This window comes from Panicum virgatum, chromosome 4N (assembly GCF_016808335.1).
Source record: "Panicum virgatum strain AP13 chromosome 4N, P.virgatum_v5, whole genome shotgun sequence".
Taxonomy (NCBI): domain Eukaryota; kingdom Viridiplantae; phylum Streptophyta; class Magnoliopsida; order Poales; family Poaceae; genus Panicum; species Panicum virgatum.
In genome coordinates, this window is record NC_053148.1 from 33,672,847 (window position 1) to 33,690,375 (window position 17,529).

General features: G+C 44.4%; 1 protein-coding gene and 1 long non-coding RNA gene across 10 annotated transcripts; one reads left to right on the forward strand and one right to left on the reverse strand.

Annotated features, from left to right (window-relative positions):
• Positions 1 to 3,924: 3,924 nt before the first annotated feature.
• LOC120670534 lies at positions 3,925 to 7,366 on the reverse strand. 9 transcript variants are annotated; one of them, XR_005673233.1, is made up of 6 exons: positions 7,009 to 7,366; positions 6,802 to 6,930; positions 6,215 to 6,260; positions 5,457 to 5,522; positions 4,265 to 5,369; positions 3,925 to 4,183 (listed from the first exon to the last, which is right to left on the reverse strand). It is a non-coding gene; the product is annotated as an uncharacterized LOC120670534 (long non-coding RNA). The 9 variants fall into 9 exon arrangements; XR_005673236.1 differs by having other exon boundaries at positions 4,265 to 5,375; XR_005673237.1 differs by having other exon boundaries at positions 5,457 to 6,260; positions 7,032 to 7,366.
• Positions 7,367 to 11,156: 3,790 nt separating this feature from the next.
• On the forward strand, positions 11,157 to 13,793 carry LOC120670763 (transmembrane protein 258-like). The gene is made up of 4 exons (XM_039950907.1): positions 11,157 to 11,321; positions 11,417 to 11,517; positions 13,377 to 13,455; positions 13,540 to 13,793. Exons 1-4 carry the CDS (start codon positions 11,319 to 11,321, stop codon positions 13,585 to 13,587), a joined length of 231 nt encoding a protein of 76 aa, XP_039806841.1. The 5' UTR covers positions 11,157 to 11,318; the 3' UTR covers positions 13,588 to 13,793.
• Positions 13,794 to 17,529: the final 3,736 nt, after the last annotated feature.

Genomic DNA, 17,529 nt, shown 5'->3' on the forward strand with positions numbered 1-17,529 from the left:
CACTCTGCTGAATGTGGATAGCGATTGCGACGCTTGCGGCCGAGCACGTCGTGCGGTTTCGGCGCCACCAACCCAGGCTCCCTGCTCTGTCTGGAACAGAGGAGTTTCTACTGCTAGAGCAATGGCGCCGTTCCCCTGCTCTGGGAGGAAACTGTTCCAAAGCGCGAACTAGCATCGGATTAAGTTATGAGCAATGTCCAGTCACCGGGCCGTAATCTCTATCCTAGTGATGCAGCAGGGGGGAAAGATAAACGACGATGGTTAGCAAAGCAAATCTGTTTAGGGGCACTGTTTGATTGGGTTGCGCCAGTGGCGATTAAGATAAGCAAGCCACCGGCGATCCTCCGACGAGAAGAGATTCGCCGGGAAGTGTCCGGGTGCGGACAAGCGTCGCCCTGGCCGGCTCCGGCTCCCGGCGCCGGAGCGCCGCCGGAGCTGTTGTTTACTGCGCCGCATCTGGAGCTGTCTCCCTGCCACCGCCCCCGCCCCCGCCGTCGCTTTCCCTCCCCCGCTTTCTTTACTCCCGCCCGCACATGGCCACCGGCCGCACGGCCTTGGCCGCACTCCCCAGGCCACCGGCTTCACCGGTGGTGGTGACACGACGCCTGCGCCGCCGTATAAAATTTGGGGTCTCGCCGCCCGTTGGTGCTCTGCTCATCTTCCTGGCCGTTGCCTTCAGACACTCCAGGTAGCAAAGGCCTGGAGACCGGAGGGCAGTTCATCCAGGGAGTGCGAGGCCGATCGGTTCGGTTCATCTCCTGCTTTCATCAGAGTTCAGAGAACTGAAAGGCGTCCTGTTGCCTTGCGGCGCGGGTGGGTGGGGTGGTGGTTCTCGCGTTCCATTCCATCATGGCCGTGCTCGTGCGATGTGGACGCTGATCTTTGTGCCTGTCTGACGCCTGCCCTCACTCGGCGTTCAGCAATGTGCGGTGCACATGCGAGCCGTGGCATCGGATTCTTCTTCCCTGTTTGTTGCGAGAGAGCGAAACGGAGTCGGATTGGGATGGGAGGGGCCTCTTTTGACTAAGACATCCTAGATAGACATGGCGCCTTTTTATTTTTCTGATAGTAAAGCGGCGCCTTTTCACGACACGCCGGTCACCGGATTGGGATCTAGGAGTAGATGATCAATGTTCATCCTCGTACTAGGATCGAAAGGTTGCAGGAAGACGGTGATTCCTTCAGCGGAAGAGCGGATATTTGTCCAGCGTACTCTTCCATCCTAAAAGAATGCAACTTTCATTTAAATTGAAACTAAATACTAATAATAATTTAAACTTTGAATAAATTTATAAAAAATACTATTAATATATATTTCATACGAAATTTATTTGGAGATATTAATGTTCATAATTTTTAAATAAATTCAATTAAATTTAAAATTATTTGATTTCTCGAAAAGCATGAGTTGCATTATTTGGGATGGATGGAGTACGTTTGGAAGTGGAAGGATGACCACATGGCTTCCAGTTCGCAGATGATAAGACCCAGCTAATCATTTCCTAATTCTTCGTCCATCTTCTTGGGAGGCACAACAAATCTAGAGTTTTCTTTAGTTAGGAAAAGTTGATGATGTTTGTGGTGTAAAAAAAAAGATGGACTCTGTCACCGTGGATCTTTGCCGTGCACCATCATTGCACAGGATCCACGTCATCATGGCCTACCGCCAAGATTGGCGCCGGCGAATGACGAAGCCCGGACGGAGTCGTCAAGATTGATAATTGGCATCGTTGTCCTCCAACAAGGGCATTTGAGCAAGTTCAAGTTGGAATTTGAAAACGACGCATCTAAATATGTTGCTTGATGACACACACTGAAAAACCAAACATAACCCGCATGGAGGACTCTCGAGCGCCTTTGCTGGGTACAAATTAAATTTAAAATCTTGAATCAACACCTACCCACAAAGTGATATACGTGCCACCTGCAATTTTCTTAGACCGATCTCAGTGGGAGGGTTATAAAAGTGTCATGAGTATTAAATTTGACGATGTGGCGGAAAAGAGAGAATGTGGAGTGTCATAAAATATAAGAGGAGTGTCATCATCATGACACTCTTCCGACTCGATTACCTAGTTTACAGTTTAGGTAATCATAAGATTACACCCACACTTAGACTGGCCTTAGAAGAGGCAATGCAACCAACCCCAAGGAATGGTATAGCAGTTCTTTTCTTTTCATGAAAAAGACGCCGTACAATAAGAGATCCTCCAAGTACAGCTTGTCTCGCAAAGAAAGGAACGTACCTACATTAGAAGTGAGTAATAAAATAAATAGTTTCGAATCACACGGACCTTTCCATTATGTGAAGTCAGCCTTCTCGGATAAACTTTTCAGTAAAGGCCAGGTATCTTTTTAGCTTGCTAATGCGCTGGTGCCTGCGGTCGTTGTCGCAATGTCACCTCATGCACCTGCAGATAGCGAGTTCACAAAGATTTTCGATATAACACAATGAGTAAAATAGTCCTCGAACTTGTCAAGGTATGTCAGTCCGGTCCCCCAACTTATAAAATTAAAAATTTAGGTCCTTAAACTTGTTATGGTGTGTCATCCCGGTCTCTAAACTTAGAAAACCGAAAATCCAGGTCCATGCAATGGCTAAAAGTGGTTTCAGACCATATTTTTTGTTCAAAACAAATCCAACAAATAATAGATATAGTTTTTAAACCATAAAAATATCTCCAAGCGTATAAAATTCTCATGAAAATATTTTAAAACTAATTAGAGCTCATGAAAACATTTTTGGAAACTTCTAAAATTAGATTTAACTCTAGAAGAATGTGAAAATATATTTTCACATGATATTTTTATGAGCTCCAATTATTTTTATTTAGGCTCCATTGTATCTCTAGTATTTTTTTTGGAATTTTTGAAGAATTTTTGGAGCTCAGAGATACTTTTATGGTTTAAAAATTATATCTATTATTTGTTGCATTTGTTTTTGAACTAAAAATATGGTTCGAAACCATTTTAGTCATTGTATGGACCCGGATTTCTAGTTTTCTAAGTTTAGAGACCGGAATGACACACTCTGACCAGTTTAAGAATTCGGAATCCTACTTTTATGAGTTTAGGGATCGGGATGGTGCACACTGACAAGTTTGAGGACCGGCCATGTATTTTACTCTAACACAATCATCCATTGAAAAGGTGCTGATGCTTTCCGTCTTATTCTACAATCGCTACAAAGTTTTAAGTAGCAAACCGCTCTGCCACTAACAGTATTCTTGATGTCAAAATGAAAACAAGGAAACCAAGCAACGGCATAAAACTTTTTTGACTTACTAGAATTTTTTTCCCAGTTAGTATTCTTTCTTCAATAAGAAATATTGTGATGTGTCCCTACGTGCTTTGTTTCGGCCGAAAGCAGATTAACAGAGCCATAATCCACATATATACTCCTATGTGATGAAGGAACTCGAGAGGTTAACTCTTTTTTCTACTCCGTATGCGAAACTGGCCGGCGGCATGGCTCGCAGAATCACAGCCCGGCCCCGTCAGCCGGCACCAGCGTTTGCTGGGAGAGCAATGCAGTGCTGTATACCTGTACTCTGCGAGCGAGGGCGTGTTTAGTTCGCGAAATTTTTTGAGTTCGGCTACTGTAGCACTTTTTTTATTTGACAATTAATATCCAATCATTGACTAAATAGACTCAAAAAATTCATCTCATTATTTACAACTAAACTGTGTAATTGATTATTCTTTTAAACTACATTTAATGTTTTATGCATGTGTCCAAAAATTCGATGTGACGAAAAATTTTAAAATATTTTTAGAACTACTCCCTCCGTCCCTTTTTAATAGCCGTCTTCGATGTGCGTGCCACAAGTTTGACTCGATTTTTTAAAATATATATACAATATTTATATTTTAAAATAAATTTATTAAAAAAACTAGATTAAAAGATCTATCTAATGATATCAATTTTGCATCATAAGTATTATATATTAAACACAGTGTTCATAAAAATGAAATAACCCTTGAATAGGGCTTGAATTCTCTGTCCATACAAATTTCCACACATACATAAATATCAAGACACTAGATTGTCTTATGGATCCCAATCAAAAATAAGTTGAAACAAAGCTTCTCACAAGAGGCTGAAAGCTTGTAAGCTCTATTTTTGTTCCTGGTCATGTTGACTGTGTGGCTGACTCCAATAAAATTACAAAAATAGGACTGCCTGAAAACCATTATAAGGTCAGAAGCAACATTTAAATTGGAAGTTACTATAGTTGAAAAATAAAAGGAAAAATTAGCTCACCAGCTAGGGATCAGATTTTTACAAGTAGGCAAGGATGGACACTTCAGTTATTTCTTGCCAAAAAGATAGATGCTGCAAAAAACAACTTCAAGTGTTCAGACAATTGCAACAAGCAGTCAAGTCTAAGACATACTCCCCACATACTCGAAAAGAATGTCGTTTTGGACAGCGACACAGTCTCCAAAGCTTAACTTTTACTGCTTATTTTTATAAAAATATTTATTGCAAAGCGATATATTTATACTTTTGTGAAAGTATTTTTCAAGACAAATCTATTCATATGATTTTTGTATTTTGAAACTCAACAACTTAAAAGTTATTCATGATTTATGTTCCCAATGTTTGACCCAAACTTTGTCCAAAACGACATTCTTTTCGAGTATGGAGGGAGTGATTGTTTTTTTTAGCGTACTAAGACATAATTGTTGCTACATGTCCATTTTATTGAATTGCAGCAAGCAGTCAAGTCTAGACATAATTGTTGATATATCACATCAGACACAAGCACATATGTTAAAAGATAATAGCGTAATACACATTTCCATTTATTGTAAAAGGTACAACGGACAAATGCGTTCATTCAGTGATAACTTACCCACATGGATGCCAAATTGATTCACTGCAAACATAGGTTTAGAAGTCAAAGAAAAAACAGAAAAGAAGTTAAAGTAGGTCAGGGTATAACTGACCCACAGAAGCACAGAAGAGACATATCAAAGATACTGTCAAAATAACCAGAAAAATTTCAAAATTAACTCAATAGCTAATCAAAGATAGTACAAGTACTCAATTGCATAGAACACATGAAGCACAGAAGAGACATATCAAAGAAACATAGGTTTAGACTTTAGACACATGAAGCAACACTACCTTAGAATTCTCTACCGCCACAACTATCATTGCTGAAACATGCAAAGGAATAATACTGAAAGCTCAACTAATCAGAAAAAAATCCTTTAAGAGTTCAATTCACCTCAACACTCATCGAGAACATATGGTAGAAGCATCATCATCAAAATCTCCTCTTTTGTTTGAGATGGACAACAGAATCAACATGTTACCATTATCAGGATCAACTGCCCATGCACCTCTCCTTTTCTTCTGGCTGCAGCTTTACAATTCATCAAAAATTTAGACAAGTAACTATGTAGGTCCTTATGCAGGAATGCACTAAGATTTTAACGCTGCTTACCTTTTTGGCTCCATGACACGGAGTTGAAGAAGAAATGGGCTGAATATCCTGAGCTAAGTCGCTTTCCTGAAAGAAAAGTGATTCAATATTTCAGAAAATGAAATGCACTTGAACTGTCACCATTAGATATGGATGAAATAAGATGAACATATAAGAGAAGAATTCGACAGTTTTAGGGAAACGTCTCAACAATTCCTGCAACCAAATAAATTTTCCATGAAAAACAGTAGTATATACTTTTGCAATTGATTGCCACATGCAGCAGTTTCACAAACTACTTTTATTATGGGTAGCAATAGGCCTTCCTCATACTACTACAGTTCACGCAAGCAGACAACTCCCTGGTACTAGGCTTGCTACATAAGAATACTAATTAGAAGAAACAGAGTACAGGCCAGCTTAGACAGTCATCGAGATCAAAGTAAAAGGGGATTAATCACCAACATATTTAGTTCAAAAAGTGCTAGCTCCCATTACCTTTTTAGCAAGAAACATGTGTACTAAAGAGTAGCTAACATGGTTTAAGAGTTCCAAACTGTATTCACAAAACATAGAAGGCAGTATCACATTTTATCTAATAGCCAGATGCCCTAGCAAAGTAGCAATCCCACATAAGAAAGTAGATATCACATCCCACATAAATAATAGATAACCTGACCCCAATGCATAAGAATCAAAATTCGAAAGTCTCAATCAATGTTTCAGTACTGAAAGTCTAATCTAAACCATCAAAGGACGGAGGGAATAGGTAAACATACATATCTAGTTCCTCCAGAGTGTGCGATTGAGGGCCTCATTATATTCCTGCTCATGCATAAATATAATTTCCGCAATCAATCAAAGAACAAGTATGTAGAGTATAATAGAAAGCCAACTAGGCTATTCCCAGTTCAAAGAACAAGTTAGTGCATCCAGAATTTTGGGTTTGCAGTACGAGCACTGTGCTACAACATTTCATCGAACATTTAGGGTGCAGGAGAAATCCAAGGTCCAAACCCAGATGATAATCCGCACAATACCACAAGCTCACAAAGATGCTGTCATTTTCCACAAGCTAGCCACGAAGCATTGCCAAGAAGTCCAGTCGAACTGGTTTAAATCCCTATATGCTTGGAACACAACATCAGCACCTAACTCCTATCGGCCACCATGACCCAGCCCTGCAGCTCTGGGCACAATCTAACTCGAAATCGAGCAATCAGGTGTACGAATCGTTCAGGCCCTTCAGAAGAAATCGATTCCACACCCAGTTTAGCAGTCCAATCGAGAAATTGAGCACGATTTTTTTTGGTGATCGAAGGGTGGGGTGGGGGTTCAAGCTGGGAGGAAGAAGTGAGGAACAAACCTGACATAGCATCCGGATGATCACCATCACCGTCAGTGCGAGGAGGTGACGCCGCATCTGGACCTCCATGGATTCGTCCCTCCTTGGATCCATCCTGCTCGGAGGAGTCTACGGCGGCTGGTAGCCTCCCTGGATGGCGCACTCCACCAATGACTAGGGTTAGGGGGGGAGAAATGCACAACGGAGCGTGGGAGAAGCTGACCGAACCTTCGAGGCACAGGAGCCCATACCCATGGCGGCGCACGCGTAAGATCCTGGAAGTGCGCGCGTGGATGATTCCATCACCGGCGGCCGCATGGAGGATTTGTGCCTGCCGTTGCCGGATGTGAAGCGAGGTGGCGGCGCTAAGGGAAGGAGACGCAAGGGCGCAGCTAGGGCTAGGCCCGTTTCGTGTCTGTGAGCGGGCAGTGCGGATCGGCTCCAGGGCACAGATCCGGTGAGGGAGGACCGGATAAGGAAGGAGGGCGGCGTCTGGCAGGCGGCGGTGGGCCGGCGGCGGCGGCGGCGCCGCAGAAGAAGGAGAAGCAGAGGGGGCTTGGGGGTGGCGGCGCTCGGGGAATCTAGGGTTGAGAGGGAGGGCGGCGGCGGGGGGGCTGTTTTGGGCCGAGTGAAAGGCCGTGGTGGCCCAGGCCCAAGTTGTCCACACAATTTGTACTCTCGCTGCTCATAGATCTAAATTGGTGAAGGATGTATAACTGTGCGTCACCTATATATATTGCTATATATATTGGGACGTGCAACTAATTACACGTCACATTTGTATTTCATTATTAGTGACGCGCGTTAAGGTTGACCGTCACCACTAACTAATTAGTGACACGCGTAAACATTACCCATCACCAATATATGCATATCAAAATAAGACAAATTGTACTCTTTTGCATTGATGGCGTTTGCGATATTTAGCCGTCATTAATCTTAAATTCGTGACGTGTAAAGTTTTCACGTCATATAGGTGTCTCCTTTTAATGTTTTTTACGTAGTGGTTCTCCAGTGTGAACCTCAAGTCCAAAACAGAGTTTTTTCGCAGTAGTATTTTTTTTAGAACTTTTTCATAGCAACTCTTTCACTGTGGGTTTTTTTTCCTTCTCAGCTGCTGCGTTAGTAGAAGCAATGCTGAGTAGTGTATGGGATGTGTAGATGCAAAACATTGTCCAAAGTCACGTAGTCATGCTCGTCACAAAAAACCGTCTTTTTTTAGACCTTGTTTAGATCACTTTGTATTTTAGATTTTTGGAAGTGAATCTTCAACATTTGAAGTATTAAATATAGACTAATCACAGATCTCGTCTGTAAATTACAAGACGAATCTAATGAACCTAATTAATTCATCTTTAGAGCATATTTACTGTAGCATTACTGTAGCAATTTGGTGTCTATTCACGTCCTAATCAGTCTCATTAGATTGGTCTCGCAATTTACAGTCCATTTATGTAATGCGATTTATTTTTCGACTACATTTAGTACACCATGCAAGCAAGTGATTTATAAAAAAAATTACATTTTGACTTTACGGATGAGCCTTATTCTTCCCCGTTTGAAGCCCCAGAAGCAAGCAAAAGCATGCGGGCAGGGCGTGGCCGTTGGGGAATGCCGCGGCGGTGTCGGCGCGGCACGAACAAGGCGGCAAGATAAAGAAAGAAAGAAAGCAAGCAAGCGGCGGGCCTCCAGCCAGACCTCCATCCAGTTCCAGTAAAACTGACTCCAACAGATGATCCAAAGGGCGACCTATACCCAAAATAGGTTCCGCACAGTACATTTGGGTGTCAAAACCGCGCTCCAAAAGACGACCCAAACACGGGACCCATTTTGCGTCGCCTGCGAGGCGGGACACAAAGTTGTGTCGGCTCCCCACCGCAACCCATTCCTCTGGCGCGCTCCCCTCCCTCCGCGCGCACGCCATGGCCTCCTTCGCCTGCTCCCAGCTCGAGCTCCACTCCGCTCCGTCTCTCGCATCCACCCACCCGAGCTCCACTCCGCTCGAGCCGGCCGCCGCATCCACACCCGAGCTCCTCCCTCTGCAAAATGGATTCGCGCGGCGGCGGGGCGGACGGGTCCCAACGCCTCCTCCCCAGCCGAGGGATCAGCGCCGCGGAGGCGAGCGCGACGATGACCGAGTTTGCGGCCGACGACAGCAGCCGGCCCGCCGCCGCCGCCGTGAGGCCCGTTCGCGCCCTTGCTCCGCCGCCGGAGCAGCCTCGAGCACTGCACCACCAGGCGTCACGCGCCGCCGTCGGAGCCGCCTCGAGCTGCTGGAGAGGGAGCCTCACTCCACCAGGCCGCGCCAAATCGAGCCGCCCCACCGCAGGCTCCGCGGCGGACCCGACACCGCGCTTCGCCGCTCGCGCTGCCACTGCTCCCGTCGCCGTGCCGCTGCTGCTCACCTCAGTGCCACTGCGGGCCGCCGGTCGCCGGAGATGGAGGCCGCACCTGGCCTCGCCGCGCACCGCCATCCACAGAGGCAGCAGGGGCGCGAGGAGGCGACTGCAAGATCCCGTCGTCGTCGTCGCCGGCGAGGAGCCGGGCCGTCGCGGCACGGGTGGGAGACGGCGGCATGGAGATGGGGATAGCTAGCGGAGGATGGGTGCTGCTGTTGGAGACGAGTAGAATATGCATTCCCTCGATTTTACTGTGCGTGACCCAAACCCAAGAATGAGTCTCGTGTTTGCCCAACGTTGTTGGAGACAGCCTAATCCAGTTCACTCCGAGCCCGAGCCCCGTTCACGGGCGGGACGGGCACGCGGGCGATCGGGGGGCGAGCTGCGCGCACGTGCTCTCTGGCGCAGAGAGCACGGGCAGCGGATGGGGGTAGCTGGATCGCAAGCGCACAGCAAGATCGGCGCCGGGGCCGGGCTTGAGGGCGGTGGCCTGTCGCCGGCAAGGAGATGAGGACCTGCCGTGCTGGGATTGGGAGTGGGGGACCGGAGGGAAAGCTGCACAAGCACTTGCATACATGCGCTTCGGTTTCGGTGGGAGCAGGAGCACAGCAGGGTTGCTTGTCCGAACGCGTTCGGCCTGGGCCGCCGAGGCGCCGACCGGACCTCTGATCGTGTGACCGATCGGCATCCGGTGCAGTGTGCCGGTGTCTCGGCGTGGGCACTGGGCAGCAGCGTTCTCGTGTTGACATTCATTTTTTTTTGTGCGGGGTTCCTAGGTCATCATGTTTAGTTTCCACCCCCATAAAACCCGTAAACAAAAAAAACATCACATCGAATGTTTCGACACATACATAGAGTACTAAATGAAGTATATTTACAAAACTTTTTGAATGGATGGGTTGTAAATCGCGAGACGAACCTAAGGAGCCTACTTAATCTATGATTTGCAATAGTGATGCTACAGTAACCATTCACTAATTATGGATTAATTAGCATTATTAGATTCGTCTCGCGATTTACAACCCATCTGCGCAAAAAGTTTTGTAAATAGACTTCATTTAATACTTCAAATTAGTAAGATTCTTGTACAAATTTTTTTTTTGCGTTTCAACTAAACAGGACCCTGGCCTTGGAAAACCTACAAGTCCAGAAAAAAGAACAATGTGGGCTATGAATTAAGTGCCTGTGTGAATTTAGCATACCTCAGCTCATCTGGTTAGGTTTTCATGGTGGAACCTTTGCTATCAAGAGTCAGCACGCGTGCTTAGGCCAGTCCCAACCCAAGAAATCACTAGTAGTTTCTATACTTGTCATGTCATATAGACACTATTCATAGAAACTATACCTCTAATGGATAGTTTCTTCAAAATAAATTGCTATCCAATCATATCTCTTCTCTATCCTATTCCTCTCCAATCTTCTCTCTTTTTGTCTTGGTTTTCATGTAGACATGATTTTGTTGCATGAGACCTGGTTTCTTCATATTTTATCTTCTCTCCCCCGTTAATTTTGCTGCCACTTCAGTTTTTTGCTTAAATGGCAACGTATTTAATGCTATGGAAACCAGCTGAGCTGGAGGGTTGGGACTGCTCTTATATTTCTCTGATTCTGACCTTCTGGTGTGTTCAAACTTCAAAGTGATCGTCCATCTCAAGATTGTTAGGGTTTAAGCAAGTTCTTATGGGATTAGTATGCGTGCGTGTACATAAGTGTTTTTCTATACCGTTAATCCAAAAAAGTATGGTTCAGAAAGAAAATTGAGAAATGCCATATATCTATGGGCCTAAAATCATATCTTCGATTCAGACCATTTGGATCAAAATGTACCCCGAATTTTCCGGTTCTATTGCGTCAGGGGCTCGTTGGGCTTGGCCGACGAAGGGAACAGGCCGTTGATGCCCCATTTCATCGGACGGCCCATTCAATATCCTCGATCGTATTTCCCAGCCATCGGATCCCAAACTGACGGCCCACTAAAACCCTTGCGGACGGGATCCCCTTGCGGACCGTAGGGGACGGGATCCGCCGATCCGGGATCCATCCGCCTCTCCTCTCTCCAGAAATCGGTCAGCTCATCTCGGCGCCACCGAAGAGACGACGCGGCCGGCGACCACAGCGGCAGGCGGCAGATCCGGCGGAATGGTGAGTCCTCCGCTTTCTACTCTCGCCCGGATCCGGGGCTCTGCTTGCGAGCCTGATGTGCTGAAGTGGGGGGATTGTGTGATTGAGTGTCGCAGGCGGCGAAGGCGATCTCGAGCCCCGTGCCGGTGGAGTGGTACCCGACGCTGGCCGTCGTCATGGTCTCCGTCGGACTCATGCTCACCGCCTCCTTCTTCATGTGAGTTGCCTCCCACGACATCTGCAACTGTACCGCCCCCGTGTACCTTGCGATCTGGCGCATCGGTTGCCTCAAGTCCTGATCTGTTCGGATCTGATTGTGATGTTTTAGCACACAGTTTTTCTTTTTGATCGGGTCTTGAGCTGACCTGTCTGCCCGTTCGGATTGGAGATCTCATCTGTTTCTACCATGTGTTAGCTAGTTTGATCTATCATCCCGAGGCCCGAGCGATGCGTTTTTGGTCAGTGCCATTGAGGTTTTTAGGATGTTGGTTGTCAGTTACACAGGAGTTGTGCTTACCTTGATGTTGTGAGTCGAGCCAGTAGATTTAGGATTGGTTGAGGAACTTGCAATCGTGTGTCTGTAGTGTCACTGACTCACTGTGGTAGCAGCGTCCAGAGAATTTTTATGGAATTGAGTTCTTCCTAGCTGTGTAGTAGGTTTTAAGCCCTGTAGCATTTGATGTTGGATGGCATGACAGTAACACAGGTGTTGGTGCTTACATTGATTTCATGTATTGGGCCCCGTGGGTTCATTGATTAAGAAAAAAAAATCTTTTCCGGTGGTTGCAGCAGCAAGCAGTTGAAATGATGGACTTGCGCTTGGGCCCTTGCTAGTTCTTTAGTTCATTTTGGAGTCTATTAACATTTCACTCAGGTGGAGGAGGGATTATCCTTTTGTTTTGTTGAATTTTGGATCCTGGGTTTAATCCATGTGTGAAATCTCAGTTTGGTTGTTGCCTTGCTGGAATGAAAGCACCATGTAGGAAACTTGACATGATTTATTCTAGGAAAGTGCCATACCATGGTTGGTTAAACATGCATGATTTGACTAGCTAGGGGTAACTTCCTGGTTATTATGGTTTCATGGGCCTTTGATTGACCTTAGACAATAACTCTGACCAACTAGTGCCACTTATCGTTGAGGGAATGTGGGTGCTACTGACTATCTGTGTTTTGTGTGAATCCATGGCTATCTGAATAATCATGTCCAGCATAGTTAGCCCTAACTAATTCAAAAAAAAAAGCCTAGCGCTTGTCATCACAACAAGACTTTTGGTCATTTATTCTTCTCAAATGTAACATGCTGGCATACACTCCCTGTGTTGTATGCATCTACTTTGATATCCAATATCGCCTTAAATCTCAAATAGCACATTTATACTTTTCGTCTTGAACACTTCAATTTTCTTATACTGTATATCCGATCAATGTAGTTTATTTAGGTTTGTCTACTCCACAATATAACAAAACATGACTACCACTCGCCAGCAGGTTCCTGCCTCCAGCTCAAGTATTTGAGCTGTCTTGCCCAAGATTGCATTAGCAAGTAGCAGGCTATTGGAATTGCTGAATGTTATCCCAGGACTAAACTGGACATCTGTTTTATGAGCCAGTTGCTTGCCAAATACTCCCATCTTATCCCAAATATAAGTCCATATGGCCTTCTCCTAAATTCACAAAATATAAGTCCATGATAACTCCAATTCACCTTTTTGCCTCATTTTTTTTTCATATCTACCCCTTCTTAAAATGCACATTAATCAATGCAATAAACTTGCTACCCATCTTAACTCTTATGATGATGGATTGGCAATATGTTCGTTCTACCAGCCACCTTAATTCTTATGCTCAATTCCAAACAGACCTATATTATTGGAGGGAGTAAATGAAATCTTGTTACTGTTAAGACAGAAATAATTGTTCAAAATAAGCAATGGCATGAACTATGAATACTGTGTGAATGCTGAACCAACCATATTTCAAATTTCAAAATAGACAGTAAGAGTTCTTGTTGAGCTTAGATGAGGAGAGCAAAATATCTACAATTATTCTTCACTAATGTTTGGTATATTTCAGTTATGAAGCAACTTCATCCAGGCGGAGCCGTAGCCTGGCAAAGGAGATCACAACAGCAGCTGTTGCTTCTGTATTTCTGGTAAGTGCTATACAGATTTTTGGTTGTCTTGCAACTCCTTAGGGTGATCTAGTCATGCCTATGTTTTCTTTAATTGTTCTGCAGGGCTTTGGGTCTTTGTTTGTGCTTCTTGCAAGTGGTGTTTATGTCTGATCACTGGCTATGCAAGACTATTGTTCTGTTCTCCAGCCGTAGTTGTAGAGTATGCCAGGTTCTGAAACTGTGCTGCCCTGGCCTCCTGGTCGATATGAAGTCATATGACATGTTTTAGATGGAGCCCACTAAGCTCGAACATTCTTGTGGATTTTTGCCCTGGTCTCCGATATAATGTCAGTCGAAACACTTCATCTTGCTGGTTATCTTTGCCCTGCCTCATTTACTGGTTATCTTTGCATAACCAACATCATTATCCATATTTTGCTATTAATTGTACTTCCTCCGTTTCAAATTCCAAATAGGTCGTTTTAGTATATACGTAACAAAAACTATGTACTAGGTTTGCTAAAATGACCTACAACTTGGAATAGAGGGAGTATGCTGTAAAATAAGGCCAGTGCATTTCGATCGATAATAGAGGTATAAGCACTGAATAGACATGGCTGAGCTTGAGGTCTGAGGACGTTTTCACGAAAAGAAGAGACCATGTACTGCCAGAATTCCATGGCATCAAGAAACATGCCACCAATCGATTGAGATGAGAATTAGGTTTGGGTTTTTATTTAGATGGTGGGTACTACACCCGATGCACCATCCTCTGGCCTTCGAAGCTACCGAAGGAAGAAGTCCATTTATTTTTTCCGTTCTTTCATTGTCGCCGTAGTCCGGTTTTAGTCCTTAAAAACAGGGCAACTTTGACAATTCAACTATCTATACCATGCACTTTATGTTCCTGATAAAGGGCCTGCTTGGTTAGCTATTGAAATGTGAATATATCAAAATGTGAAAATGCCAATTTTTTTTATCAATTTTAGAATAACATTTAGCGGGCTACCTTTTGGATACCAACTAAGTGAGTGCCAAATTTTATAGACGTGCCCATATTTTGGTTGAGCAAATTTTGGTCAACCAATCAACCTCAAAATTTAAAAGTAGTTTTAACTGACATGGTGTACATGTGGCAGTGGAACCTACCTGCCATAGTCCACCTCACCTCGTCGTCTTCCTCCCTTCATTCTACCATCTTCCTTGTCCTAGCTTCCTCGTTCCTGCAGATGGCCACGTTTCTCGATTCTCTCATCTTGCCCGTCAGCAGGATCAAGCATTCAAGCGGGATCAGATCCTGATGCGGGGGCTTGCCCGATCTTTCCGTGTAGGATATGGGGATAACTTACCCGTGCAACCTGACGAACCGATGGCACCAACAGCTACTCGAACAGCCACATGTGACAAATGACTTCGTCCAACTACACGCTTTGGTCGATGCCTAACCTGAACCACGCAAGGTAGAGATAATGCTCTTGCAAATCACAAAGAAACACAAGAACAAATGGTAGAGAAAACTCCCAATCCTCAAGGGGGCAGCTATGGCACAACCCTAAGGACAAGAGCACTTGGCTTCTCTATTTTCTGAGTTCAATTCGTGGTTAGGGTTTCTATCAGGTGCACAGGTGATATTTATACTAGGAACATCCCTCCTAGCTGGGCCGGAGGCCTTACAAACTGGCCCATTCCAAAAACACATGAGTTGGAACAGTTCACGGGCTGGTCAGATCGGACCAATCCGAACTACCTCGCTCAGATCGGACCAGTCCGATTGTTCCAGAACAGTCTTCACGAAAATGGACATAACTCTCTCCATACAGCTTCAATCAATGCGCTGTTTGTTGCATATGAAAGTAGACTTGATAAGATTTCCATCCATGTATAATACATGGGGTAGAACCTTATATAATGATACAGAATTCACCGTGAAGCTGGAAGTCAGATCGGACCGGTCTGAACTATGTGGTTCTGGAACAGTCTTCACCAAAATAAGCATAACTCTCTGCAAACAACTTCAATGGATGTGCGGTTTGTTGCATATGAAAGTAGACTTCAAGACGCTTCCAACGGTATAGGATACTCATGGTGAAACCTTCAGAATTGGTACAGTTCTTGCCTTGAACTTCTGTTGCAAAATCTAGTGCCATCACAGGGACTGCAACTTGCTCTCTATCACTTGGACAGACTTCCCATGGCCTCCTCTTGGAACCTAAGGACAAGAAATGCACTTCCATTAGGCAGTAAAAAATTTTTAGTTGAGGCATGTTCACATTCATTAAGTACTAGATTCACCTCATCTTGTAGTAGTTGTGCTCTGGCTCGAGTCAGCGGTCCTTTGTAGACATCGTTATCTTGTCCTTCATGTGGGCTATCTTGTTCATCACTTGGGATGTCCTCATCATCCTCACCTTCTTCAAAAAGAGACGACCTCGACTCTGATTCTTCTCCAAAGAATGGAGATAAATCAGCAACGTTGAACGTGTTGCTCACTGCATAATCATCTCCCGGAAGCTCAATCTTGTAGGCATTGTCATTTATCTTTGCAAGAACTTTGAATGGACCATCTCCACGGGGCAGCAGCTTTGATTTTCGTTTCTCTGGAAATCTATCCTTCCGAAGATGCACCCAAACAAGGTCTCCAGGTTGAAAGGTCACCCTTTTACGGTTCTTGTTTGCCTTGGCAGCATAGAGCTTGGATTTCTTCTCAATCTCTTGCTTGGTCTTCATGTGGATGCTCTTCACATACTCAGCTCTCTTAGAAGCCTCCATATTTGTGCATTCTTGGAGTGGAAGCGGCAGCAAATCAAGTGGCGTGATCGGTATCAAACCGTACACCACCTCAAATGGGCACATTTGTGTGGTAGAGTGGACTGCTCGATTGTATGCAAACTCAACATGTGGCAAGCAATCTTCCCACACCTTTAGATTCTTCTTGATCATTGCCCGCAGCAGCATGGAAAGTGTGCGGTTCACCACCTTCGTCTGTCCATCAGTTTGTGGGTGACAAGTTGTTGAAAATAACAACTTTGTTCCAAGCTTGGCCCACAAAGTCTTACAAAAATAACTCATGAACTTCACATCACGATCTGAAACAATGGTCCTTGGTACGCCATGGAGTCTCACAACTTCCCTGAATAAAATGTGCCATTTTAGAGAACCTATCCACAACAACAAAAACTAAATCCTTGCCCTTCTTAGTTCTTGGTAACCCCAAAACAAAATCCATACTTATATCTTCCCATGGTGCACTTGGGGTAGGGAGTGGAGTGTACAAACCGTGAGGGTTCAGTTTTGATTTAGCTTTGTGGCAGGTGGTACATCGCTGAACAAACCTCTCCACGTCACGCATCATCTTAGGCCAATAGAAGTGATCACTCAGCAACAAGTAAGTCTTGTCTCTCCCAAAGTGACCCATCAATCCACCCATATGTGATTCCTGCAATAAGAGCAAACGAATGGACGAATCTGGAATACACAATTTGTTAGCTCGGAAGAAGAACCCATCATGCAAATGGTACTTGTCCCATCTTTTTCCTTCTTGACATTTCAAATATGGTTCTGCAAAAACAAGGTCAGTAGCATATAATTCCTTTATGTTCTCTAATCTTGGGACCTTGACTTCCAATTGATTTGGCAAAACACTCTTTCTTGACAAAGCATCAGCAACAACATTCTCTTTCCCTTTCTTGTACTTGACAATATAGGGAAAAGACTCAATGAACTCCACCCACTTGGCATGGTTGCGGTTCAGTTTTGCTTGGCCTTTCAAATATTTCGAAGCTACATGATCAGAATGAATGATGAATTCTTTAGGCCAAAGATAATGTTGCCAAGTTTCAAGCACACGAACTAGAGCATATAGTTCTTTGTCATAAACAGGATAATTAAGTTGAGCACCACCAAATTTCTCACTAAAGTATGCTATGTGTTTTCCTTCTTGCATCAAAACACCTCCTATGCCTATCCCACTAGCATCACATTCAATCTCAAAAGATTTATTAAAATCTGGCAAATCAAGCAATGGGGCTGAAGTTAAACAAGTCTTTAGCTCTTGAAAAGCAGCTTCTTGTGACTTACCCCACACAAATTCAACACCCTTCTTGGTTAGCTCAT

Bases quoted from the DNA above. Each gene is read 5' to 3' on its own strand.
- LOC120670763 (XM_039950907.1), top strand. The intron at 11,518-13,376 runs GTGAGTTGCCTC...GGTATATTTCAG, and splicing joins CTCACCGCCTCCTTCTTCAT to TTATGAAGCAACTTCATCCA. The intron at 13,456-13,539 runs GTAAGTGCTATA...ATTGTTCTGCAG, and splicing joins CTGTTGCTTCTGTATTTCTG to GGCTTTGGGTCTTTGTTTGT.